This window comes from Zalophus californianus, chromosome 5 (assembly GCF_009762305.2).
Source record: "Zalophus californianus isolate mZalCal1 chromosome 5, mZalCal1.pri.v2, whole genome shotgun sequence".
Classification (NCBI taxonomy): Eukaryota; Metazoa; Chordata; class Mammalia; order Carnivora; family Otariidae; genus Zalophus; species Zalophus californianus.
The window spans coordinates 38,624,737-38,651,455 of NC_045599.1; the positions used below are offsets into that span (position 1 = coordinate 38,624,737).

General features: G+C 36.0%; 1 protein-coding gene across 4 annotated transcripts in view; it reads left to right on the forward strand.

The window, feature by feature from the left end:
- The window catches only part of RBM27 (RNA binding motif protein 27), a 72,256-nt gene that overhangs the window by 35,949 nt on the left and 9,588 nt on the right, over positions 1-26,719 (forward strand). For all 4 annotated transcript variants that reach the window (XM_027605719.2, XM_027605721.2, XM_027605720.2 and 1 more), the window contains 10 exons: positions 703-852; positions 3,610-3,754; positions 4,402-4,555; positions 7,082-7,378; positions 9,037-9,177; positions 15,069-15,188; positions 16,145-16,219; positions 16,364-16,528; positions 17,768-17,872; positions 17,994-18,185. In XM_027605719.2, coding sequence (XP_027461520.1) covers positions 703-852; positions 3,610-3,754; positions 4,402-4,555; positions 7,082-7,378; positions 9,037-9,177; positions 15,069-15,188; positions 16,145-16,219; positions 16,364-16,528; positions 17,768-17,872; positions 17,994-18,185 — 1,544 coding nt within the window. The remainder of the gene's footprint in view (positions 1-702; positions 853-3,609; positions 3,755-4,401; positions 4,556-7,081; positions 7,379-9,036; positions 9,178-15,068; positions 15,189-16,144; positions 16,220-16,363; positions 16,529-17,767; positions 17,873-17,993; positions 18,186-26,719) is intronic.

The following is a 26,719-nucleotide window of genomic DNA, read 5'->3' on the forward strand; positions in this document are numbered from 1 at the left end:
TTTTATGTAGGATGAAGAGGATATTTACTATTTAGAGATGAATCCTCAATTTCTTTAACACTAACAAGATAGTTATTTAGCAATAGAATTTTAAAAATTAAGTATTTTTAGAGAAAACAAAGGGAACATGATAAAAGTGACATTGATGAGGTTGTTGGTAGTAAGATCATGATTATGTTTAGACATATAAAATTTGTCTTATTTAGCTGTTTGAAAGAAAGCATTTGAAATGTTTTATGTATGAAACCAGCTATTATATCTCCCTTTTAAAGTGTAGATAACCAAATTAGTAGATTGATTTTCCTCCTAATTAAAAGGGCACCTGGAAATTGGTGAGACATGATAACTGAGGAAACTCAACCAGTCCTTTATATATTATATTCATATATGTGCATGTTTCTCTTAAAATGTTCATTGATGTTAGGATTAGGTGATTAATATAGAGGATAAAAATGGCTAGGTAAATAAATCTGGAAATATCTCTGTAATCAAGAATGGATCTGTGTATCTGTGTTTTGGGACAGGAGCATTTTCATTTCTTTCACTGCTAATAGGTATGTCTATATACTGTAATTCAGATATATATGTATAGGTTGATATATTTGTTGAAGAAAAAATTCATTTTTTGCAGTTTATTTTATTAATGAGAAATTAACTTCTCTCTGATTTGTTAATGTGTTTTGTTGTTTTGTTTTCCCCCAGATACGTATGAACCAGATGGTTATAATCCAGAAGCTCCTAGTATTACCAGTTCTGGTAGATCTCAGTACAGACAGTTCTTTTCAAGAACTCAGACACAGCGCCCAAACTTGATTGGCCTAACATCTGGAGATATGGATGCAAATCCAAGAGGTGAGACTGCCTCATACTTTCTTTGATGCTGTTATACAGGAATTCAGTATAGCATTTCAGACCTCACCAAAGTCCAGAATTACTTATACATTGTCTTTTTGAAGAGTGCTATGTAATCATATCAAGTAAATTTGTTTGAGTAACTGTATCTCCAAATTTTATTTTAAAGCTATAATTAGAACATATTTATTTTAAAATAAAAATAATACTTATATTTTTTAATTGCTATTTTTGTAGACCTTTAGGCTGTTTTAGCTATTTATTGGGCACAGTGTTAGATATTAGGTAAAGAAAGATGAAATGACATGGTCGCTTGCCCTCAGAGAAACTGATCACTTAAGGGCCTACTTTGTATCATAAGAGCTATGCTTCATACTAATAACTGAGAATCTGAAACACTATAATAAAATCACTTGATCTTTTTTAGTATTTATGATTATAACCATATGTTAGGACCTTTGCAAAGCGTAGTCACAAACCTTTAAAGACTAAATGTAAAAAAATAAAATAGACTAAATGCAAGCATTTACCTTTAATATGGGTTGATGTCCTTCTTTTTCCTCCCCTCTAAAAGGTTGGGCTAGAAAGTTTGATGACATTGCAATTCTTCTTACTTATGTAGTTTGATCTGTAATATTTAATTTGAATTTGAATGACTGGCCATGGGCCATCCTGATTTAATTATATGGTGTCCATTTTCCTGTTCTTACCTTCTTTCCTATCTTGCTTTTATTAACTTTTCTTTACTGCCGTTAATATCAGTGTTACCACTACAGACTAACAGTTTTGTGTCAAGATGAAACCAAATGCTTTCATATGTATTATTATCTCTTGTATTCCTTTCCTACAACTCCTTGAAAGTGGTACTATATTTATTCTCTTTTTACAGATAAAGATACTGAGGGTTAGAGAGGTTAAAGATCTTGCCCAAGGTCACACAGCTATTAATGACAGAACTGGAACTTGAACCCAGGTGTATCTAATTCTGAAGAATATGCTTTTACCTTCTGTGCTATAATGCATAAATTATTACCAGATTACTTGAAATTAGTGGGAAGATCATATTCTCAGAAATTCATGTTTTCCCTTTGCCACTAGTCTGGTCTTTGTATGCATTCATGTATAGTAATTCATGGCTAAACTCACTGAGGTAGAAGTCATGTGGTTTTTGTATAGCAGGCTTGGTTTGTCATGTTGGCAAGTCATTGAAGTTCTAGCTATACTTTCCTTTTATTATAAAACACTTCAATAAAGAAAAGCACGAGGCAATGTTAAGAGGTAATCATAACTGTTCTGGGGAAGATATAATGGCATCTCAAATTCTAGAATGCTTAATGCCATCACAATTGCTATCTCCTCCATTAGTCTTCTGAAAACAAAGGCCATAACAGGGCAGAGATCATAGTTACTTTATTCACTAATTCATACATAAGGTCTAATATAATTGTTGGAGCTATAGCAGCTGCTGAAGAAATATATGTTATATGAGTGAACTTGCCTCACAATTTCCCTGTCACACAGTGAAATGGTATATACTACCTCCACCCCTCATCCCTGACCTAACAACTAGCTCTACATGTTATTCTTTGCTGCTAGTTTTACTTTTACAACACACCTCTTCCCACCCACAGATAAGCCATTGTAAGGTCAGTTTCTTTTAAGTATTTTAGTCTTAAATGTTGTGAATGAAATATACCAGTTTATAGTATTGGCTTTGGATTTTCCTCCCAACTTTTGAGTTTGAAAAATTTTAAACCTACAAAAAATCAAAAGAAGTACGATGAACATCTGAATACCTTCACTTTGGTTTGTCATCTGTTACCGTTTTATCACCTTCAGGTGGGAGTACTTGCTTGTATACATGTACATTCTTCTCTTTCTCCTTTCTTCCCTTCTCCCTTCACATTTCTTTTTCTTGAACTACTTGAAAGTGTATTGTAGAGATTATGCAGTTTAGATCCTTTATTTTACATCCAAGAATAAGGTGTAGTCCTATATAAGCACAGTATCTTTGCTACACATAGGAAAATCATAATTTCATAATAGTATCCTGTCTGGGTGAACTTTTTGTTGAATCACATCAGAATACAAATAATTTCACTATATTTATGGTGCTAAGTTTGATTGCTTGCCTGAGATGATAATTGTTAGATCTCTCCTTTGTAGTGTAATCATTTGTGAGTGGTACTTTGGCACCATATAAGTATCTTGTTCTCAGGGCACCTGGGTGGTTCAGTTGGTTAAGCATCTGCCTTTAGCTCAGGTCGTGATCCCAGAGTCCCGGGATTTAACCCCCCATTGGGCTCCCTGCTCACCCAGGCAGCTGGGAGCCTACTTCTCCCTCTCATCTATCCCTCCCCACTTGCTTGTGTGCCCCCCCCATGAACACTTTCTTTCTCTCAAATAGTCTTAAAAAAAAAAGAAATTTCTAAAAAAAAAAATCTTGTTCTCTAACAGTCTTTCACTGCTTTTTTTTTCTTTTGTTGCATCCATTGAGGATCCTTGCCTGAATCAGTTATTACATTGGAGTTGCCTATGACTTTTTAAACTCGGATATTGTATTTTGGATATTGTATTTTTAACAAAGGAGAAAAAGGCAGTTGATAATTTTTTCTTGCTGTTAAGCATTTCTGAAAAGGAAATGGTAGTTGGGTGCTGTTCACTGTGCTTTTTTAGCTTTTAGGCTAAATATTTTAATCACTTGAAATTCCCCAAATACCATGCATTGTTAGTAATGTTAATTTTTGTTTCCAACAGCTGCTAACATTGTCATCCAGACTGAACCACCAGTTCCTGTTTCAATTAATAGCAACATAACCAGAGTAGTTCTTGAGCCAGATAGCCGGAAAAGAGCTATAAGTGGTTTGGAAGGGCCACTCACAAAGAAACCTTGGCTGGGAAAGTAAGATAATTTGCTACTTAGTAACATCTAATTGGTGTTTTTGTTATTTTTGTGTGCATTAGTAAATTTGAAAAATTAAGAGTTGTCATTAATCAATGATTTTCAAACTATGTGTCTCAAAGTTAGGGTTCCCAGAGGCATCATTGGAACATCTTAAAATGGAAGAGCTAACAATATTAATAATAGATATTAGTAATTTGTATTTATTATATATAGGCCTAGCCCAGTATTAAGAATTATTGAGACACTGGAAATGAATAGAAAAGAAGAAAAACTTACGTACTTTTGCAGAAGTTGAAAAATACTCCATAAAAAAAATGTTCTTTCCTTGCTTTAAAGTTAGACTCCTTGGTAATTGTCGTGGATCTCTTTAGGATTTGATTTTTATTCTTATTTGGGCCTCTTTCATTTTGTGATCTTTTGCTCTTTTTAATCTTTTTTCTTTCTCTCCACCTGTTCTGTTCCCATGTAAAAGGAAAATGTGAAAATTATTTAGTAATTTCTGAAGAATGTTAAGTACTTTCTCAAGAATGTAAGAATGTCTTACAGATGACACTTCAATACATATAAACTTAAATTATTTGTTGGCCTTTCTCGTGGCTAGGCATAAGGTGGAATTAATCAAGATCTATTAATATTCTTTTCAGGCAAGGGAATAACAGTCAGAGTAAACCAGGATTCTTGAGAAAGAATCAGTATACAAACACCAAATTAGAAGTCAAGAAAATCCCTCAGGAATTGAACAACATTACCAAGCTCAACGAACACTTCAGCAAATTTGGAACTATTGTAAACATCCAGGTAAATGTGCCTAGGTTGGTGACAGAATTAATGTGGTTTTATGCATCTTTGAAATTATTCTTACCAGTTCACTTTGCTTAAATGAGCCAGTAATTAGTCTGATTGTCTTTGCTAAGTGTTTTAAGCTCCACTATATAGCTCTATGCCCAACTTTATGATGAAACTGTTAAGTTGAATTTGTTTTTTTATGCATTTGTTTATCCACAACTTCTTCCTGAAAGACACAGAGGCTAGTTAGCCTATTTTTGTTCATAGTGCTATCTCTGGACAAATGACTTTTTAATCTGCTTTAGTGTTCTCATTAGGTAGGTGAGATTTTTGGTGATTTCTAAGATTGCAGTTTTTTCTACTGAATGACTCATATTGTAGTGAAATAGTAATTGTTTAAGGATGGTTCTAATCTTGAGAATTTTAGTCAGTGTGTAACATGTTATTTAATATCTCATAAATTGTAGCTTTTGTATTCTGTCTCCAATTTATGAATTTGTGGTTAAGTGTTACGCTGTGATTGAGAGTACTTGAAGGTCTCATTAATTTGCAGTTTCAGTTAGTCACCCCTGATGGTTAATGTTGTCATCAAACCAAAATGTGATTTATATAACTGAGCTAAGAAAGTAGTATTAGGAAATTTGATATTTCAAAGAACTCAAAGAAATCTTTTTGAAAGATTTTTTTTTGAGAGATTTTTAAGCAGGTTTTGTCCCTGAATGTAGTACATGTTTAATTTTATAGATGATTGGAAATACATTAAACAAAAGTGAAAAAAACAAATCACCTAAATAGCACTACTTTGCAATAACAGTTATTAATATTTCAATGAAAAGACATACTATATTTGTTTATGTGGGAAAACACACATATGCATACTTACACGTGTTCTCTTTTTATTTTTATTTATTTATTTTTAAAGATTTTATTTATTTGACAGAGAAAGCACAAGCAGGGGGAGCGGCAAGCGTAGGGAGAGGGAGAAGCAGGCTCCCCGCTGAGCAGGGAGCCCGATGCAGGGCTCGATCCCAAGACCCTGGGATCTTGACCTGAGCCGAAGGCAGACGCTTAACCAACTGAGCCACCCAGGCACCCCACATGTTCTCTTTTTAAAAATACTTTACACACTTCAAGAATACAAAGTCATACCAAATGTTTCTGACTACTTTTTTTCTCTTACGTGTTTCCTGGGTCATTATTATTTATGGCATTTAGAAAAATAAGATGGCTTAATGTAGTTTGGTAGCTGAGTCTCGTCTGGTTTCCATAAAACATACCATAGACTGGGTGGCTTAAACAACAAAAACTTATTTGGGGGGAAGTCCAAAGTTAAGGTGCTGGCCAGTTTGGTTCCTGACAAGGATTCTCTTTCTGCTTTGCAGATGGCCACTTTCTTGCTGTGTCCTCGAATTGTGGAAGAGGAGAGAGATCTCTTCCTCTTTCTATGAGGCTTCCAGTACCATCTGATTAGGACCCCACTGTTATGACCTCATTTAACTTTGTTTCCTAAAAGCTCTAACTCCAAATGTAGTCACACTGGGGGGTGAAGATTTCAACATAAGAATTTGGGAAGGGGTTATAAATCAGTCCCTAGCTATAGGCCATCATTTATTTACTATTCTTTGTTTTTGGGAATTTCTGTTGTTTCTATTCCTTTATATAAAAACAATGCTATGGTGAGCCACCTTGTCGCTGAACCTTCATTATTTTTTTATGATGCATTACTGAATTAAAGGGAATTTTAAGACTTTTTATTTGAGCTGCCAAATGGTTCTCCAAAAGGGTTGTGCCAATTGGTACTCCTAAATGCACTGTATGAAGCCTCATCAACACTGTAATATGGATCCATTAAAATTTTTTTAGCCAGTTTCATAAGTGAAAAATTATACTTGTTTTAACTTCTTAAAAATAGGTTTCTAATTTATATAGATCTTTTGTAGGGTTTTTTTGGATATGCCTATTGTCTTTGCCCATTCTTTATGAAGGTATTTACAGTAGTGCTTTTCTAAGCCACTGCTTGTCATATAAAAAATACTTTTTCCATTCATCATTCAGTTTAGGGCCTATGCGGATTGACAGATTTTAAAATTTTATGTGATAGAATCTACTGTTCTTTGTCTTTATGCATCCGACTTTGATATGTATGCATAAAAAGATTTTCCAGACACTCAGATTATACAGATATCCACCTTTTTTCCTTTGTGTTTTTATCAGGTTTTTTGGGGTATTGTAAAATAGTTTCTTTTTCTGGAGTTTATTTGAATGTAAGGTATCTGGGAGGGATCTAACAACTTTTCCCCAAGTGGTTAGGTAACATTACTAGGATTATTTGTTGAATAAGATAATATTCTTTACTGTATAATTTTGGAAAATATGCATATTATCCTTTAGAGGGATGGAGAACTTTACAAAGTATTCAGAATGGATTTCAGCAGGCTGTTCTCTGCTTTTGAATTCTTTATCAATAATTTACTTGAATTTAACTATTTGTTAATTTCCCTGGGGTGCTTTGCTTGATGCTTTTGTTTTTTCTTACAGGTTGCTTTTAAGGGAGATCCAGAAGCAGCCCTCATCCAGTATCTTACTAATGAGGAGGCCAGGAAGGCCATTTCCAGTACTGAAGCAGTTCTAAACAACCGATTCATTCGGGTTCTGTGGCATAGAGAAAATAACGAGCAGCCAGCACTACAGTCTCCAACACAGCTACTCCTGCAGCAACAACAAACACTTAGTCACCTGTCACAGCAGCACCATCATCTGCCACAGCACCTTCATCAGCAGCAGGTGCTGGTGGCCCAGTCTCCTCCCTCAACGGTACATGGGGGTATCCAGAAGGTAATCCACTGGTTCACAGAGAATGAGAGGTCCTCTGGTCCCACCCTCTATCTAGATCGTTGTTTCTCAGTTTGGGTCCTTAGGTCTTCTACATTAAAGCCACTCAGTTTTATCTACAGACCGCAGCATCTCATCTCCTGAGAACTTATTAGACATGCAGTTTCTTGGACGTCACCCCTATTTACTCAGTTGGAATCACTATGGTTGGGGCCTAAGCAAGATCTCCAGATGATTCTTAGGAACCGTAAAGTTTGACAAGTGCTGTTCTTCTACTGGAATTGATTACCTGGGTACAAATTCCTGGGCCTTATCTCCCCAAACTTATAGTCAGTCTCTAGATATGAGGCACATAAATCTACATGTTAAAGAAGTACCCTTAGTGATTCTTCTCAACACTAAAATACAGTAACTGTCCACTACCAGACAACTCTGAATCTAGAACTTTTGCTTTGTTTTGTGTTAGAATCTGTTATCCTTGTACCCACTCTTCTGTCTTAATTTTTCCATGTAGAAAACTCTTCTAAAAAGCTCTTAAAACTTTTAAAACTGAAATGTAAGCTCCAAGAAAGTGGGGATTTTGTCTCTTCATTCTGTCTTCCGTGCCTAAAACAAGGCCTGGCTCACAATACACTTGAATGAATAGATGAAGGAAGGAAAGAACAAACTACTATGCACTAGAGCCATTCCATTATTGATGATAATGATAACCTTTTTCTAGTGTTCTCTTGTTTCAGTTAAATGCATTCAGATTTTTAAAAAGGATTTCTTACCGTACATAGTTTTCTTTTTTTTTTTTTTAAAGATTTTATTTTATTTATTTGACAGTGTGAGAGGGAACACAAGCAGGGGGAGTGGGAGAGGGAGAAGCAGGCTTCCCGCGGAGCAGGGAGCCCAATGCAGGGCTTGATCCCAGGACCCTGGGATCGTGACCTGAGCCAAAGGCAGACGCTTAATGATAACAGACGCCCCCCCCCCCTTTTTTTTTTAAAGATTTTTACGATACGTAGTCTTAACTCCGGTCATCATCCTTTTTATTTGCACCTAAGCCAGGATTTCTTTTGTCTGTTCCACTTCATGTTAGAGCCCAAAGGCAAATGCTTTCCCCAGATGTTGGCCAAATGGTGTATAAAAGTGATACTGTCAGCTGTATGATCTCTTAGACCCTGTTCTGTTATTGTTATAAGCTACCATCAATTAAAACCCCCAAATCCCTTAAAGGGAACATTTAAAAAATTATTAGAAATTTTTATCTGTGTGAGCATATATACATATATGCATGCGTTTTTATCCAAATGAGCATATATGCATATATGCATGCACCGAATTACTGTTATTGATAGGAACTACCATCAGTTAAAACCCCCAGATTCCTTAAAGGGAACATTTAAAAAACTATTAGAAATGTTTATCTATATGAGCATATATACATATATGCATGCATTTTGTTATGACATTTTTCAGACATCCATAGAAGTATGGATAATAGCAATCGTTTGTATATCTACCACTTTAAAAAATAAAACCTTACAGATAATTGAAGCACCCTCGCTTCTCATTTCTTTATTTTCTTCCCCATGGTAATCACCACCCTGAATTTGTATCATTCCTGGGCGTTTTAAAAACTTTTACCCACATATGTGTTTATTTTGTGTGTGCAGATAATGAGTAAACCACAGACATCAGGGGCCTATGTTCTTAACAAAGTTCCTGTTAAACATCGTCTTGGACATGCAAGTGGTAACCAGAGTGATGCATCACACTTACTGAATCAGTCAGGTGGTGCTGGAGAGGATTGCCAGGTATGTATTTCTGCGATCCTCAGATATATTTAAGGCTGTTCAGCAACACAGAGAAATTAAGAAATTGACTTTCATCAATATTTGTAGTGTCTTGTTTCTTCAGTCAAGGTAAATGTGAGAGCTAACCTAAGTGTGGCAGGTATACTTCTCTAATTTCCATGATTCTGCCAAAAATTGGCTAAATTTTTTTTCCTATTCAAAGCGAAGTAGGAATTTGAGAATTTAGCCATTTATTAATAGATGTCTTTCTTAGTGCATTCTTTTCCTCTTTAAGAACGTAATGAAGAAGATTCTGGTTGTAATCAGAAGTCAAACTTTGGAATGTATTTTAAGTAGTTTCTTTGCTTTTAGGACTATTATATCTGTACAGTGACTTTCCACAATGGTGATTATTTCAAAGAGGGTCTGAAAAATTCTGAAAAAGAACAAGGGACGGCTAGCCCTACTAGACATTAAAAAATACTACGAAGTCTGTATAACCCAAGTCAGCTGGCACATGGATAGACCAGCGGAACAGAATAAAAGACGAGAAATATACTTCTTGGCAAATAGGAATTTTTAGATGTCAAAACAGTATCTTAGGTCGTGAGGAAAATACAGAGTTTTTGATAAATGGTGTTTGGATAACTGGCTAGCCATATAGAAAAGATAAAATTAGATCCATTTTTAAAATTACATAATAAACTAGGATAATTTCTAAAAAGATCTTGAGATTTAGATGCCAGTGGAAATGCTAAGTGGTACAACCCCCATGAAAGCAAATTTGGCAGTGTCTGGCAAAATTATGTATGCATTTATTCTAAACCAGTAATCCTCCTCAAAATGTATGCTAAAAGTACATTTGTCAAACAAAAAATACATGTACAAGGCTAGTAATTGTAGACGCTTTATGATAGCAAAGGACTGCAAACAACCCAGATGCCCATCAATAGGGGACTAGTTACTTAAAATGTAGTAGTACATCCATAGAAGAGCGTATGTGCAACTTTACAGTTGAATGAGGAGGATGTTCATATGAACCATGAGGTGATCATCAGGCTATATTAGGTTAAAAAAAGTAAAATGGAACAAAACATATATAGTCAGCCCTGTTAGTGTAAATAAGTAGGTCCCATGAACACATATAAATATTTGCTTATTAACAGAAACAAAAATTCCTAAAATTAAAAAATTTTTTTTTAATTCCTAAAATTTAAATCTTGGTGGTTACAGCAAGAATAGAAGAAACTAGACAGCTTTGACTATGTCTTGTTTTGGAGATTTGTCTTGGAACCATGTAAATGGTGAATGCATATATATGCATAAAATGAAAAAGTCATCTCAAAATTAGAAAAATGAAACAAATTAACTAATGTTTGCATAAAAGGTACTTTAAAACAGTTACGTGACTATAGATTTGTAGTGAGATAAGCCCTGAGGACAAAAAGCAATTTTTAAAAAATACTTATTTGAGAGAGAAGGAGAGAGAGTGCGTGCATGAGCTTGAGCACTTGGGGGGGAGGGGCAGAGAAAGGGAGAGAGAAACCACCCAAGCAGACTGCACTGAGCTTGGAGCCTGACTTGGGGCTCAGTCCCACAACCCTAAGATCACGACCTGAGCTGAAACCAAGAGTTGGACACTTAACCAACTGTACCACCCAGGCGCCCCACAAAAAGCAATTTTAAAAAGTATTTTTCAGTAGTCTTGTTGGCAGTGTTGTTATTCTGAAACTGGTTTGTGAGCATTGTAGGATAAATCAAATGAATTGTATTGTTGTCACTGATAACTAAGATTTTTAGTGTGGTTGAAAAGTGTACAGTAGATGAGATTAAGTAAAAACACTGTAGTCCTGCTTTGAATTAAAAGTATGGTTGATCCTTGAGCAACATGGATTTGAATTGTGCTGGGTCCACCTGAACATGGATCTTTATTATTTATTTGTCTATTTATTTATTTATGATTTATTTGAATTCAGGTTAATATATAGTGTATTATTAATTTTGGGGTAGAATTCAGTGATTCATCAGTTGCATATAACCCTCAGTGCTCATTCCATCAAGTGTCCTCCTTAATGCCCGTCACCTAGTTATTCCACCCCAACCCACTTCCCTTCCAGCCGCCCTGTTTTCTATAGTTAAGGGTCTCTTATGATTTATCTCCCTCTTTGTTTTTATACTATTTTATTTTTCCTTCCATTCCCCTATGTTCATCTGTTTTGTTTCTTAAATTCCACATATGAGTAAAATCATATGGTATTTGTCTTTCTCTGACTTATTTTGCTTAGCATAACACATTCTAGTTCTGTCCACATTGTTTCAAATGGCAAGATTCCATTCTTTTTTTTTTTTTTAAAGAATTCTTTTGCTGGTACACAATTACGTCTTTAAACTTATTCAGACAAGTTTTTTTTTTTTTTTTTTAATTTTGTTTATTTCTTTGAGAGAGAGAGAGATAGTGAGAGAGAGCATGAGCAGGGAGGAGAGGGAGAAGCAGGCTCCCCACTGAGTAAGGAGCCCCATGTGGGGCTCAGTCTCAGCATCCTGAGATCATGACCTGAGCTGAAGGTAGACGCTTAACCGACTGAGCCACCAGGTGCCCTAAGATTTCATACTTTTTGATGGCTGAGTATATATATTTATAAATACCACATCTTTATCCATTAATCCATTGATGGACATCTGGGCTCTTTTAAACATGGATTTTTAAAATAATTACAGTAAAGACTGTAAATGTATTTTCTCTTATGATTTTCTGAACATTTTCTATAGCTTATTATAAGTACAGTATGTAACATACAGAGTATGTGTTAATTGACTGTTCATGTTATCAGTAAGGCTCTGGTCAACAGTAGGCTATTAAGTTTTGGGGGAGTCAAAAGTTAAATAAGTGGATTTTTGGCTGTGGGATGGGGGGTCAGCACCCCTTAATTCCTGAGTTTTTCAAGGAATTCAGATAGTTTTATCTTAGAAAACAAATAAGCAGTAAAAAACTCTAGAACATTTCTTTTTTTTTTTAAAGGTGCAGTTTTTTTTTTTTTTATGTTTTATTTATTCATGAGAGAGAGAGAGGCAGAGGGAGAAGCAGGCTCCCCACTGAGCAGGGAGCCCAATGAGGGGCTCGATCCCAGGACCCTGGGATCATGACCTGAGCTGAAGGCAGATGCTTAACCATCTGAGCCACTCAGGTGCCCTCTAGAACATTTCTTAAATCTCCTCACTGGAAAGATCAAGAAATAATAATCATTCCAAGGGTAATTACCCCCTGCACCCTCCCAAGCACTCAGTGGAGCCAGGGGTTCTTGAAGAAATGGCTCTCCCCAGATTTGGAGCTGACAGTGTTCCAGATGATCCTAGAATATTTTATCCAGCCAGAAAATGAAGTTGTCAGAGATTTCTAGAATCCTGTCAAAGAATGAGAAATTGTCATAAAGGCTCTAGATCTACTCACTAATTTAAAGGAAATTCGTAGGACAGCAGAACATGTTACCAGAATATCATATAATTCTGTGGTGAATATTGCAGGATGAGTGACGTGGTTTCTTCAACAATTTGCAAGGAAAAGAAAGAGATGGGAAATGAAACAGTATTAAAGGAGACTTAAAAGAGATATAACCAGTTGCAGTAGATGGACCTTAATAGATCCCAATCCAAATGGGGAAAAATGTTTAGAAAATTACAATACAATCTTAGGATGTGAATATCTAATCATATTAAGGAGTTATCTTTTCAGTGTGATGATGGTATTGTGGTTATGTTTATTTATTTATTTTAAAGATTTTATTTATTTGATGGGGAGAGACACAGCGAGAGAGGGCACACAAGCAGGGGGAGTGGGAGAGGGACAAGCAGGCTTCCCGCGGAGCAGGGAGTCCAATGCGGGGTTCGATCCCAGAACCCTGGGATCATGACCTGAGCTGAAAGCAGACACTTAATGACCGAGCCACCCAGGCACTCCATATTGTGGTTATGTTTAAAAAAGAGGTCCTTATCCTTTAAAGATACAACTGAAATATTTACAGACAGAACAACATGGTGTCTGGTATGAATGTGGAGTTGGGGACTTAAGTAAAACAAGATTATAGTGGTCTCCCCTTATCTGCAGGGTTCCAGGACCCCCAGTGGATGCCTGACACGATAGATAGTACCAAGCCCTATATATATACTATTTTTTTCCTGTATATCCCTATGCATAATAGAGTTTAATATATAAATTAGGCACAATGAAATGAATAACAATAATAAAATGGAACAGTTATAACAGTAGACTTTAATAAAAGAGAGGTCACTCAAAATATTGTACTGTACTCATCCTTATTCATGTGATGATGTGAGATGATAAAATGCCTACATGATGAGGTAAAGTGAGGTGAATGATACAGGCATTGTGACGTAGTGTTAGTCTACTGACGACCTTCTGATGAGTCAGAGGGTCATCTGTTTCCAGACCACAGTTGACCTCACGTGTAATTGAAACCATGGAAAGCCAAACTGTGGATAAGGGGGAACTAATGTATTTTATGTCCCGATAATTGTTGGTGCTTGGTGATGGATCAGATTGGTAATTATAACTCTTTTGTTTCAAAAATTCTATTATAAAAAGATACCAAAACAAAGACAGTTTTACCGATTTGGAAGTCAGACAGCCTCAACTGACTTGACCTGCCTCTTACTGGCTGTATTAGATAACTCGGGAACATTGGTTCCCTTTTCAGTGAGTTGCTGTGGGATTGAAAAATTTCGTGTTAGTAAAGCATGGAAGGGGAGTGTTGAATACGTACTAAGTGGTCAGTAAATTATAGGTGTTGCCATTTTTTTTTAAATAAAAACATGAATTTCAGCTATGTAGGGTTCCTACAGTACTTCAGAGACTTGTGTAGTTAAACTAGCTTAATTTTGAGGACAGTTAACTATTGTATGATTGAGAGAAGTTTTGTATTTGGTTACGAATATTTAATGATGTTATTTACACAATTGAGTTTTCTGTGAACTTCTCAATATTATATTCTGTGTCCCTTATATCATATTTAATTAAAAAATAAAAGAGGAGCATGTGTTAGGAAAGACTTGAACCAGAGAGATTGTACTGTACCATGTAGTTCTGCTATGCCTTAAGGGAAGACTAACTGGAGAGTGGTCTGTTCAGAGGGGAAAGGAATCTAAATACCAAAACCAGCACAGTAGAGATGACCACCACTTTGCTGAGATCTGTGATGAAACAACTTGTTTGATTATTACATTTGATTAAATATAATAAGATTATGATTACAAAGTACCTTAATCCTGTGTTAGGTGATTTGAAGGAGGGTTTAAGGAAACAGGAGTAATTCTGTGATCAGATGTCTTCATTAGTCTTAACCTAGAAGGAGGGAAAACTAGAATGAGGCTAAAGCTGTAATTGGTAAAGAAGCTGCAGTCATTCCTGTTAGGTTAGAGAGAGACTTAGTCGTTTTTACTGTTTAGATAGTATTCCTCTTTTTTGTGTCTGTTCAGTAATGACTGTGGAGTGATCTTGTTTTTGTCTTGACCTATCCTGGTCCCAAGAGTGGCCATGTTGGAGGTTGATATTCTGTGAAATTGTTTTTGTTTAACAGGACAGTAAGGCCTCACTCAGAGTAGTTGGTCAGCTTCTAGATATAAGGGGCTGCAGTTCTTTTTCTCTCAATTAAAAAAATATAAGGAGAAGGGGAATAATGTGATTGCATTATGAAACACATTATTGCTAAAATTAATTTTTGTTTTTATATTTGACAGTTGAATTTATGTATACATAAGAAACTCATTTTATATATGAAGTTTTTAAATGTAAAAAAAAAAGTTTAGCTCCTGAAAAGAACCAAATACATGCATTCTTTCTAAAAAAACTACTTGAAAGCTTTTCTAAAATTTAATTTAATTATATTTGTGTTTCATAGATATTTTCAGCTCCAGGCCATCCAAAAATGATTTACAGCTCCTCAAACTTAAAGACACCTTCAAAACTTTGTTCAGGGTCTAAATCTCATGATGTTCAAGAAGTTCTTAAAAAGAAGCAGGTAACAGGTTTTATTCTAATTTCCTTAAAGAGGAAACGACCCATTGAATTCTTAAGTGATTATGTTAACACATTTGAATAGTTCATGTTGTTAGGGAACTACATTAAAATATTTATTTAGTTGCTTCTTTATGTAGTGTACATTTGGGAAGAAAGATGAACAGACAAAAAAGTATTTTGCAATTGCCTTTCAGTGGCTACATCAAGCACAAGGAAAGAATTTTTTCCATATAAAAATAAATGACACTGAGTTGTCCTCTTTTGTTTTTTCCTTCAAGGTAAAGAAGCAGACAGTTTTATTTCATTATTTCCTCTTTTAATTCCTCTCTTGCTTTGTAAGTTAGACAATGTTTCACATAAAGTAAAACATTTATGTAGTTGTTATTCATATGACTCCTGAGTTTCATTATCTTTTTAAATTTAAACTCAAATAAGAGTTTTTCAAATAAAATAGGTATTTATATGTATTGTCTCAGTATAATTAGAGATTTGATTAACAGAGAGGAGTGAGAGGCAATATTTTCCTGGCAGAAATCCATAGAATTTGCTATGACTTCTGTCCTCTAGCTTCATCTCAGATTTTTTAAACTTTAAGCCTGAAAAATAAGGATTGGCTTATTACACGGGCAAATGAGAACAGCTCTTGTTTTTCTTCGTAAGTACATTCATGTCATGTCATTTTCTTCATAAATACATTCAAAAGTGATGTAAATGTCGTAGGTACAGTGTTTGGCATTTTAAATATTTTTTAAAGTACAGTTATAAATATAAACTCTTATACAGAAAATATATTTAAAGGTTTCATCTCTGGTTTCAGCTATTTTTTGATTAGGAGCAAAATTTTTCTTGTACAGCATAGGGATGACCCAGAAGAAATGAATTGGTATTTTATCAAATGTATGCAAACATTGGCAAATTTTGTTATCCATTACTAATTTTTTTAATGTATTCATATAGGAAGCATTGAAGCTACAACAAGACATGAGGAAAAAGAGGCAAGAAGTGCTAGAAAAACAAATAGAATGCCAGAAGGTAAGATAAGAGCTCATTATTTGCCTGCTGGAATTGATGGCTACAGTGGATTTTACAAAGATATCCCTCATAGTAAAGTTTACAAGGGTTATTTATATTAAAATTTACTAAGTGTAGTTTTACTTTTTTCTGTTTATTTTATAGATGCTAATATCTAAGCTAGAAAAGAACAAAAACATGAAACCAGAAGAGAGAGCAAACATAATGAAGACTTTGAAAGAGCTTGGTGAAAAGATCTCACAATTGAAAGATGAATTAAAAACATCTTCTGCAGTCTCCACACCATCTAAAGTAAAGACAAAAACAGAGGTATCTATTTGCATTTTCCATTCAGCATAGGATTGTTGAACATCTGTTATATGCTTGGCTCTTGAAAGTACACTGAAACCCTTAGGTAGCTAATAGTCTAATGGGGAGACAATTAGAGTAATAGTTTCTTAAAAATGTTTCTATATATTCTGTGTACTGTCTTTGAAAGAGGTGCTAATACCCTCTTTGAACAAAGATGTGTTTTTTGACTGGATTTTTGATTCCCTTTCCTGAAGATGAAATTGCTAGAGTGACGGCAAAAAAAAAAGTGTATTTTCCTGTTTCATGGATTGTTTCTCTAATATTATAGTACAGTGGAACTATCTCTTTTAATATTCAAAAGGTATCATTGGCTTTATATGGGTAAAAATGGGGCATTCTGTTGAAAAGATTAATCAGAAGTTCTAGATCCATTTATAGTCTAATTTTGTTAATTGCCATTTGTTTCCTTACCCTGGGAGAATACTTGCTGTACGCATTGGTTCCATTATACCACAGCTCTGAGTGGAGTTTTAGATTAATTTCTGGCTCTTTGAGAACTCAGAATAATAACTTTATCATATATATAGAATGCAAATTTTTATGTACAATATTATAATACAGTTGAAATTGTGGTTCTCTATATTACTGGAGGGAAATAAAGTATTTCATCAAGATTGCTTTGAAAAAATGTAGTAAAATATTTTTATTGAAATGTTCCCCAATTATAGAAGGAACATATACACATTTTAAGAGTTAGAAAGTAAAAGGGGGGCTTAGTTTTCTCACGGTCACACCATCTAAAGATGGATAGTTTGTCCCTCGCACCAAAAAAAGAATGGCAATAGTTGTAGGATTCAAATCTGAAAGCAATTATGTAGCTATTATTTATGTTTGTACCATTAACGAATATTTCCTATGTAATTTATTTTGCCCGGTTGTTTCGTTTATGACTGTTTATTATTAGAAAATTATTCTCAGCTCCCTCTTCTCAGTTGACTGTTTCCAAGGTCTGATTTTTAGGTCATCTTAAGCAGTAATACTGCTTATTACCTTTACTAATGTCAGTATACTGTCTGTGTTTTTGCGCAGTTAACCTTCCCTAAAACACTCAGGTTTATTGCATCCTCTTACTCTCATTTTGCCAAAAGAGATGTGTGTCATCCTGTTAGGATACTATTCTGAATAAGATCTTAGACGTTATCTAACAAATTCGTTTTTTTTTTAACAAATACATTTTTACTCTTAATTTTTCCAAAGGCTCAGAAAGAACTATTAGATACTGAACTGGACCTTCACAAGAGGCTATCCTCAGGAGAGGACACAACAGAGTTACGGAAAAAACTCAGTCAGTTACAGGTTGAGGTGAGATTTAAGAGGAGTTACCCACTACATTTAACACCTCAAGTAACACTGTTTTCTTCCTCTGTTTTCCAGGGTTCAGTCTGACAGTGTATATTATATTCTACCTTTTGTTGTTACTCAGGCTGCACGATTAGGTATTTTACCTGTGGGTCGAGGAAAGACCATGTCCTCTCAAGGTCGAGGAAGAGGCAGAGGCCGTGGAGGAAGAGGAAGGGGCTCACTGAATCACATGGTGGTGGACCACCGCCCCAAAGCACTATCAGTTGGGGGATTCATTGAGGAGGAGAAAGATGAATTACTTCAGCATTTCTCAGTAAGTTTTTAAAGTAGACAGATGCAGCTCTAAAAGCACTGTGTTCAGCATTTTCTTGCTGCATTCTGTATAAATGTCAAATGTTTTATAGATTAGAAAATCAAGTTGTAAAAAAGATGGGTATTAGCACATTCTTATTAATACATTTGAAGGTCAAGAAGCAGCTCGTGCTTTGTAATTCCATAATACTCCACCTAAATGCATTTGTAGTGACATGTTCTAAGCAAATATTTCATTTTTGGGGGGGTGTTATTACATGGTTTACTAGGTGTTTATAGTCAATAAGTGAAAATAATCTGGGATGAAGGCAGAATTCAAAGGAAGAATTTATTTGGGATAAGAGACATGTATCGTATTCTGTATACAGTGGCAAACACTTTCAGATAAACATGCAAATAGAGATTTGTTACAGGTAACTGTCTTTAATTTGCTCCTTAAACAGAGTATATTCTCTTTCCACTCATTCATTTAATAAATACTGAGTGTTACTTGTGCTAGAGTGTTTTCATACATGATCTCATTTAATCTTAAATAACTGTATAAAGTGCATGTGAAATTCCATGTATACAAATGAGAAAATGAAAGTTTAAAACTTAAGAGTAAACCAACCAAGATCATATAGTTAGCAAGTGGCAGAACCAAGATAAAAATACACACAGTTGGGCGCCTGTGTGGCTCAGATGGTTGAGCATCTGCCTTCGGCTCAGGTCATGATCCCAGGGTCCTGGGATCGAGTCCCGCATCGGGCTCCCTGCTCCTTGGGAGCCTGCTTCTCCCTCTGCTTCTCTCTCTCTCTCTCTCTCTGTCTCTCATGAATAAATGAATAAAATCTTAAAAAAATATTTTAGGAAAAAAAAAATACACACAGTTGACTGTTAACATCTGGGATCCCTATTCTTCAGACTGTTTTTTTGTTTAAAGATTTTATTTATTTGACGGCGAGAGGGAACACAAGCAGGGGGAGTGGGAGAAACAGGCTTCCCACAGAGCAGGAAGCCTGATGCGGGGCTCCATCCCAGGACCCTGGGATCATGACCTGAGCCAAAGGCAGACGCTTAATGACTGAGCCACCCAGGCGCCCCATCAGACTTTTTTGGGAGAAAACATTTCAGCCCTATTCATTTTTTTTTTTTATTATTTTTTTAGAGAGTGAGCAAGTGAGCATGAGTTGGGTGGAGGGGCAGAGGGAGAGAGAGAGAATCTCAAGCAGACTCCATGCCGGGTACACCGCCCCACGCAGGGCTCAGTCCCACGACCCTGAGATCATGACCTGAGCTGAAGTCAAGAGTTAGACACTTAACCGACTGAGGGCCACCATTTTCAGCCCTATTATGTGTTAAAGATGGTGAAGGAAATCTTAAAGAGCAAGACTTCACTCTGTTTCTTAATTAGTATGATGCCCCTTAATCCTTTTTCACCCTGATGTTTAAAGAATGATGGGTTGTTAAAGTGTCCAGATTTGAGAGCTCTGTTGGCTGCATTCTGTTCACTCTTGAGCCAGTTTCTTTCACCAGTCTGACCGTTGTAGATACATATTTTTTTGTAAACTGGGAGACTAGCTTTAAAGTGACTTCTTGAGGAGTAAAATATGGAGAGGAGCACTACACGTGAGTAGAGTATTCTTCTGGAGGCAGGGTAAATGTTGATTTTTGTCTTTTGTTGTTGAAATATATAAAATTAGTATCTCCTTGCCAAATAAGTTGGGCATTTATTTATTTTTATTTATTTGAGAGAGAGAGAGAATGAGAGACAGCACGAGAGGGAAGAGGTTCAGAGGGAGAAGCAGACTCCACGCTGAGCGGGGAGCCCGATGCGGGACTCAGTCCCGGGACTCCAGGATCATGACCTGAGCCAAAGGCAGTCGCCCAACCAACTGAGCCACCCAGGTGCCCTAAGTAGGGCATTTAGACCCATTACAAGCTCTGGTGAAGCAATACTGAAGTAAAACAGAATTGTTGTAAATTTGAATTTGCAGAAAGTTCTAGTTACAAAAACAAGGTAATCTTTGTTAGGTAGGAGGCTGTGTGTTGTATCTTGAGGGTCTCTGGAGACTATATGTAGATGTTTAAGTTTTAGCCCAGAGCTCATGCTCACATGCATCTCTGTCTTTCTCATAAGTCATTCTAGAGCATCTCATAGCCAATTTTCATGTACATATATTTGATAAATCTGAAATATGGCATTTGGTTTGTGGAAAGGGGCATGTCCAGGCATTTGGGGAAGGAGCAAACAAAGCCAATGCAGGTGAGGTAACTTCAAGAAGGAGACATTGCCATCAGTTTGGTGGTATTTTGTTGTTTAATAGGGTGCTATTAGACAGTCTTGAGTACTAGAAACACACCCTAGTAATGGATAATTGGGCAGTGTAGTATGTTTTCTTTGGAAGAACTACAGAAATATATATGCCTAGACAGTATTGTAAATAGATTTAGCAAGCATAAAGGGTAACTCTTCTTTGAGGTATTTCGTATCCCACAAAGGCAAAGGTAACATGGATATTTTCAGTATTCTTTTACCGTCCTTAATGACTGTGAAAGGATCATGGATGAACCATATCTGTATGAAAAGATGGTAGATGGGTTTTAGTGAAGCTCTTTTGCAGTATGAGGACCTAATTCTGGAATCCTTCAGTTTATTCTTTTATCGAGTAATCTACTTCTAAGAATTTATCATAAGGGAATTATGGTTGTCTGCAATAAGAGCTGTAAAGATGTCAAGTATAACACCCCTTGTAATTGTAAAAAAGGAACAGTCTAAATTCTCAGTGGCATTTTGCTGCTATTGAAAACATGTTTTTAAATAATAATATGAGAAAATTCTCAGGATTGACTTTTAGGTTAAAAAAAAGTGGGATACAAGATGATTATACATAAACTTGGAATGAAAGTCCGTTAAATTTATATTTCTTGGTTGGCAGAATTCAAGTTGGTTTTTCATTTTTTTCTTTCTGAGGAGCTATTTTCTTTGCTTTCCAAATGAACATATATTGCTTTTTAAGTCAGACTTTTTAACATCACATTCACATTTAGGATGAAATATTAGTGTTGTTGTTTTTTTTAAAAGATTTTATTTATTTGAGAGAGAGAGCATGCCAAGCGGGGGCAGAGGGAGAGGAGAAGCAGACTCCCCGCTGAGCAGAGAGCTGGTCGCAGGGCTTGATCCCAGGACGCTGAGATCATGACCTGAGCCAAAGGCAGATGCTTAACTGACTGAGCCACCCAGGCACCCCAACATTGGTATTTTTTTTTAAATATTTTATTCATTTATTTGAGAGAGTGAGCAAGCAAGATCGTGAGTGAGCACGAGTGCAGAGGAGTAGCGGAGGGAGAGGGAGAAGCAGACTCCCCACTGAGCAGGGACCCCGATTCAGGGCTCGTTCCCAGGACCCTGGGATCATGACCTAAGCAGAAGGCAGGTGCCTAACTGACTGAGCCACCCAGGCACCCCATTTTTTTAAAAGATTGATTGATTTGACACAGAGAGAGGCACAGTGAGAGAGGGAACACAAGCAGGGGGAGTGGGAGAGGGAGAAGCAGGCTCCCCGCCAAGCAGGGAACCCGATGTGGGGCTCAGTCCCAGGATCCCGGGATCATGACCCGAGCCAAAGGCACATGCCCAACCAACTGAGCTACCCAGGTGCCCCCCATATTAGTGTTTTTATACTGTATATTTTAAAACCAAATTAGAGGATATGTGTTAATGTTGGGCTTTTAGATTCCAGATGCTTACATAAAAATATGTATAAATTTAACTATATACATATTTAAAATATATATCTAATACACAATGAGAACTATATATAACATAAAGCATATGTTATATAAATGTTTTAAAGATTTTATGGTAGCGAGTGCACATGCGCATGGAGAAGGGCAGAGGGAGAGAGAGAATCTGAAGCAGACTCCTCACCGAGTAGGGATCCCAAGTCAGGGCTCGATCCCATGACAATCCCATGACCATGAGATCGTGACCTGAGCTGAAACCAAGAGTTGGATGGTTAACCAACTGAACCACCTAGGCACCCCTATATATAAATACTTTAATGGCATATATCAGAGGTTAGACTTTTTCTGTAAAGGACCAGATAGTAAATATTTTAAGTTTTTGTAGACTATATATTGTCTCTTGAGTTTTCTTCTCTTCCGCCTCCTCCTTCACCTGTTCTTCCCTCTCCCTCTTCTTTTTTACCTTTTTTTTTTTTTTTTAACTTTTAAAAATTTTTAAGTAGGGGCGCCTGAGTGGCTCAGTCGTTAAGCGTCTGCCTTCGTCTCAGGTCATGATCCCAGGGTCCTGGGATCGAGCCCCACATCAGGCTCCCTGCTCAGCACTCTCCCACTCCCCCTGCTTGTGTTCCCTCTCTCTCTGTGTCTCTGTCAAATAAATAAATAAAATCTTAAAAATTTTTATTTTCTTTTATTTTTTTAAAGTAATCTCTACAGCCAATATGGGGCTCTAACTCAGGACCCTGAGATCAAGAGTCACATGCTCTTCCACCTGAGCCAGCCAGGTGCTCTTCTTCCCCCCTGCCTTTTTTTTTTAAGATTTTATTTATTTATTTGGAGAGAGAGAACACGCGTGGGGGTAGGGGCAGAGGGAAAGGGAGAAGCAGACTCCCCACTGAGCAGGGTGCCCGATGCTGGGCTCAGTCCCAGGACCTTGAGATCATGACCTGAGCCAAAAGCAGACGCTTAACTGACTGAGCCACCCAGGTGCCTCTCTTCTTTTTCACTCTTAATAACCTTTTAAAAACATAAAAACCATCCTTAGCTCACAGGCTATCAAAAACAAGTTGCTGGACCACATTTGGCCTGATGACTATAGTTTGCAGAGAGATGGTATGTGCTTATCATACTATTTTTTATATTAAGTATTTAGGTTAAAAAATATAAAATAGTATTCTGTGGCATATAAATAGAATTTTATGTATTTTAAAGGTAAAATCAGTCTGGAAAGAACTTTTAAAAACATCCTTATTTGTATATCTTTCATTTGACAGAGATCTGAGGATATTACAGACCTTTAAGAATTCCCTCTAAGTATTTTAATATTAAAATTTAGGTCAGAAGATGAAAATTTTAAGTCATAGAGCCTTGCTTGAGGGCATAGACAGGACAAGAGCTAAGATACTTTAACCCCTGATTAAAAGAGAGGTTTGGCAAGTTTCAACAGAAGTGTTACTTAAACTAAATGTTTGGAATACTTGAAATGCACTTAGGCATTTTCAAGTAGTATGCATCAATTATAAGATTTTTGAACTGTGTAGTGTGTTTTAGCTGTTGCACTCAATGATACAGAGTGGAACTTGATTTTTTTTTCTTCTTCCTGATTATGAAAGTAATACATGCATCTCAGGAAGTGTTTGGCTACAAGTAAAATATGAATAATTTGGGAAATGTGAACATTTATTTTCTTTCTTTTCAAGAAATCTAGAGGTAAGGAGGTTTTAGGTTTAATTTATTCAGAAACTCAGGCACTCAAATTCTTTTCGTATTTTTCCTCTAGTATCCTAGTATGTTGACTTTTGTTCTTAGGCTTTTTTTCTTCATGGTGTGACACCAGGATGTCTGCAGCAACCACAAACTTAATGGCCTCTAAAAAGAATGTCCAAAGGCAGAAAAAAACAGTACCTTTCTTATGACATTTTTAAAAATCATGAGATAACCTTCCCAGAAAATATCCCTGCCTCAACCCTCATCCTCCATGCCCACCTGACTCCTGACTCACTGTGCCCTCATGTGTCTTAGCCAGAATTGTCACTTACCCATTTGTAAGCCAATCCCTGTTGAGGAAACCCTTACCATGATTGATAAATCAGTCATGGTTCCATATGCCAGTTGGCCAATGATAAAAATCAGGATCAATTAGAATGGAAAGAGATTAAGTAGTTGGTTTAGACAACTAAGACAATGCCTTTTTTTTTTTTTTACGGTTTTATTTAAATTCCAGTTAGTTAAATTACAGTATATTATTAAATTCCAGTTAGTTAACATATGGTGTAATATTAGTTTCCGGTGTACAATATGGTGATTCATACGTCACACTTCCATACGTCACCCAGTGCTCATCATGACAAGTGCTCTCCTTAATCCCCATCACCTGCTTCACCCATCCCCCACCCACCTCCCATCTGGTAACCATTAGTTTGTTCTCTATGGTTATGAGTCTGTCTCTTGGTTTGCCTCTTTCTCTTTTTTTTCTTTTGCTCATTTGTTTCTTCAGTTCCACATATGAGTGAAGTCATAATGGTATTTGTCTTTCTTTGACTTACTTTGCTCAGCACAATACTCTCTAGTTCTAGTTCTATCCATGTCACTGCAAATGGCAAGATTTCATTCTTATAGCTGAATAATACTCCATTGTCTGTGTCTTGTGTGCACACACAACACATCTTTATACATTCATCAGTCGGTGGACCCTTGGACTCTTTCTATAATTTGGCTGTTGTAAATAATACTGCTATAAATGTCGAAGTGCATGTATCCCTTTGGTTTAATGTTTTTGTATTCTTTGGGTAAATATCCAGCGGTGCAATTGCTGGATTGTAGGGTAGTTTTGGAGAGCAGAGGTGTAGTTATATTTTTAACTTTGTGAGGAACCTCCATACTGTTTTCGACAGTGACTGCCCCCAGTCTGCATTCCCACCAACAGTGCAAGAGGCTTCCTCTTTTACCACATCTTTGCCAGCACCTGTTGTTTCTTGTGTTGTTGATTTAAGCCATTCTGATAGGTGTGCCTCACTGTAATTTTGATTTGCATTTCCCTGATAAGTGATGGTGAGCATCTTTTCATGTGTCTGTTGGCCATCTGGATATCTTCTTTGGAGAAATGTCTGTTTATTTCTCTTGCCCATCTTTTTAATTGGATTATTTGTTTTGGATGGGTGTTGAATTTTATAAGTTCTTTATGTATGTTGGATACTATTTATCGGATATGTCATTTGAAAGTATCTTCTCCCATTCTATAGGTTGCCTTTTAGTTTTATTGATTGTTTCATTTCGTTGTGCAGAGGCTTTTTATTTTGATGTAGTTCAGAATTTTTTTTTGCTGTTATTTCTCTTGCCTCAGGAGACCTATTCTAGAAAAACACTGCTACAGCCAGTAGCAGAGAAATTACTGCCTCAGCTCTCTTCTAGGATTTTTATGGTTTCAGGTCTCACATTTAGGTTTTTTAATCCATTTTGAGTTTATTTTTGTGTTTGGTGAAAGAGAATGGTTCAGTTTCATTCTTCTGCAAGTCAGTGTCTTCTGTGATGTTCATTGAAGAAAATTTGGAAAGCATTCAGTTCCAGAAAGAAGAAAACAACTTTAAGTACCTTAAATTCTTTTGATAGGAATGTTTTAGTTTTCTTAAAAGTTATATGTGTACATCATTTGAAGAGCCAAATGGACATAGTGTCTACAGAATTGTTAAACAGTCTCCTGCTCAGTTTCTCATTTTCTTTTCTTTAAGGATGTCTACTTTTAAATCTTTTAGCTGATTTTTGGGGTATTTTTTCATTTTTAAATAATGTGATTTTACTGTTACTTCTTGATTTTTAAATTATAAGCATTATATATTGATATTAATCCTTTTGCTTTTCAGCTCCCCAGTTTTTTTGGCTGTGTTGTATTCTCTCCTGTTTTCTCTTTTCTTACGGATTTATGCCTTTAAAAAATAAATCACTTTAGTATCATTGCATATTATGGATGCAATGCACTCTTCTGTCTGTAGCCAGAGACCATTTTGAGTCTTAAGAAAGTCAAAAGGTTTGGAAGTGTGATTGATGAATGATGACTGACAGAACTGGCATCAGTTTCTCATCTGGGAAAATGGTTGGGCTAGATAAATTTCTCTCTGAGTAACTTCTGCCTCTAAGGTTCCAAGTACCTCTGAGTTACTACATGTAACTTTTCATTGATGGCATATAATTGATTTTCTCATATTCACGTATATATCGGTATATATTATTTTTTTGAGTTATATTTTGGGGGGCAGCACACATGTACAAAGTGTAAAAGAAATAAAAGTATATGCAGTGAAAGATAAGGTTTCCTTCTATACCCACTCAGTTTCACTCCCCATAGGTATTTATTGTTTTGTGTTTCTTACATATCTTCTTGAAGATATTCTTTTTGTATATATGTATCATTTTTGTCTCTCTTTAACACAAATGGTGGTATGTTAAACAGTACCCTCTTGCATGTGCACTTTTCATTTCATATGTGTTAGCTTGTTAATAGAGATGATGCTATATATAAGCGCACGTGGTGTTGCTCTGTTCTTTTTAATGGCTGCATGGTATTTCATTGCATCAATGTACCACACTGGATTTAAACTGTCCCATAGTGATGGAGAGCTAACTTTTGCCTACTATATTTCATTATTTCAAGCCATATTATAGATCTGTGTGTGAGATAATATATATGTGGGTATAGAAAATTATGTATTTTAATAGATATATGACATTTTAGAGGCCAGTTTTAAAGTGTTAAAGTACTTTTTAACAAAAAAATGAGTACATGCAAATAGTTTAAAATATGGTTAATCAGAAGTA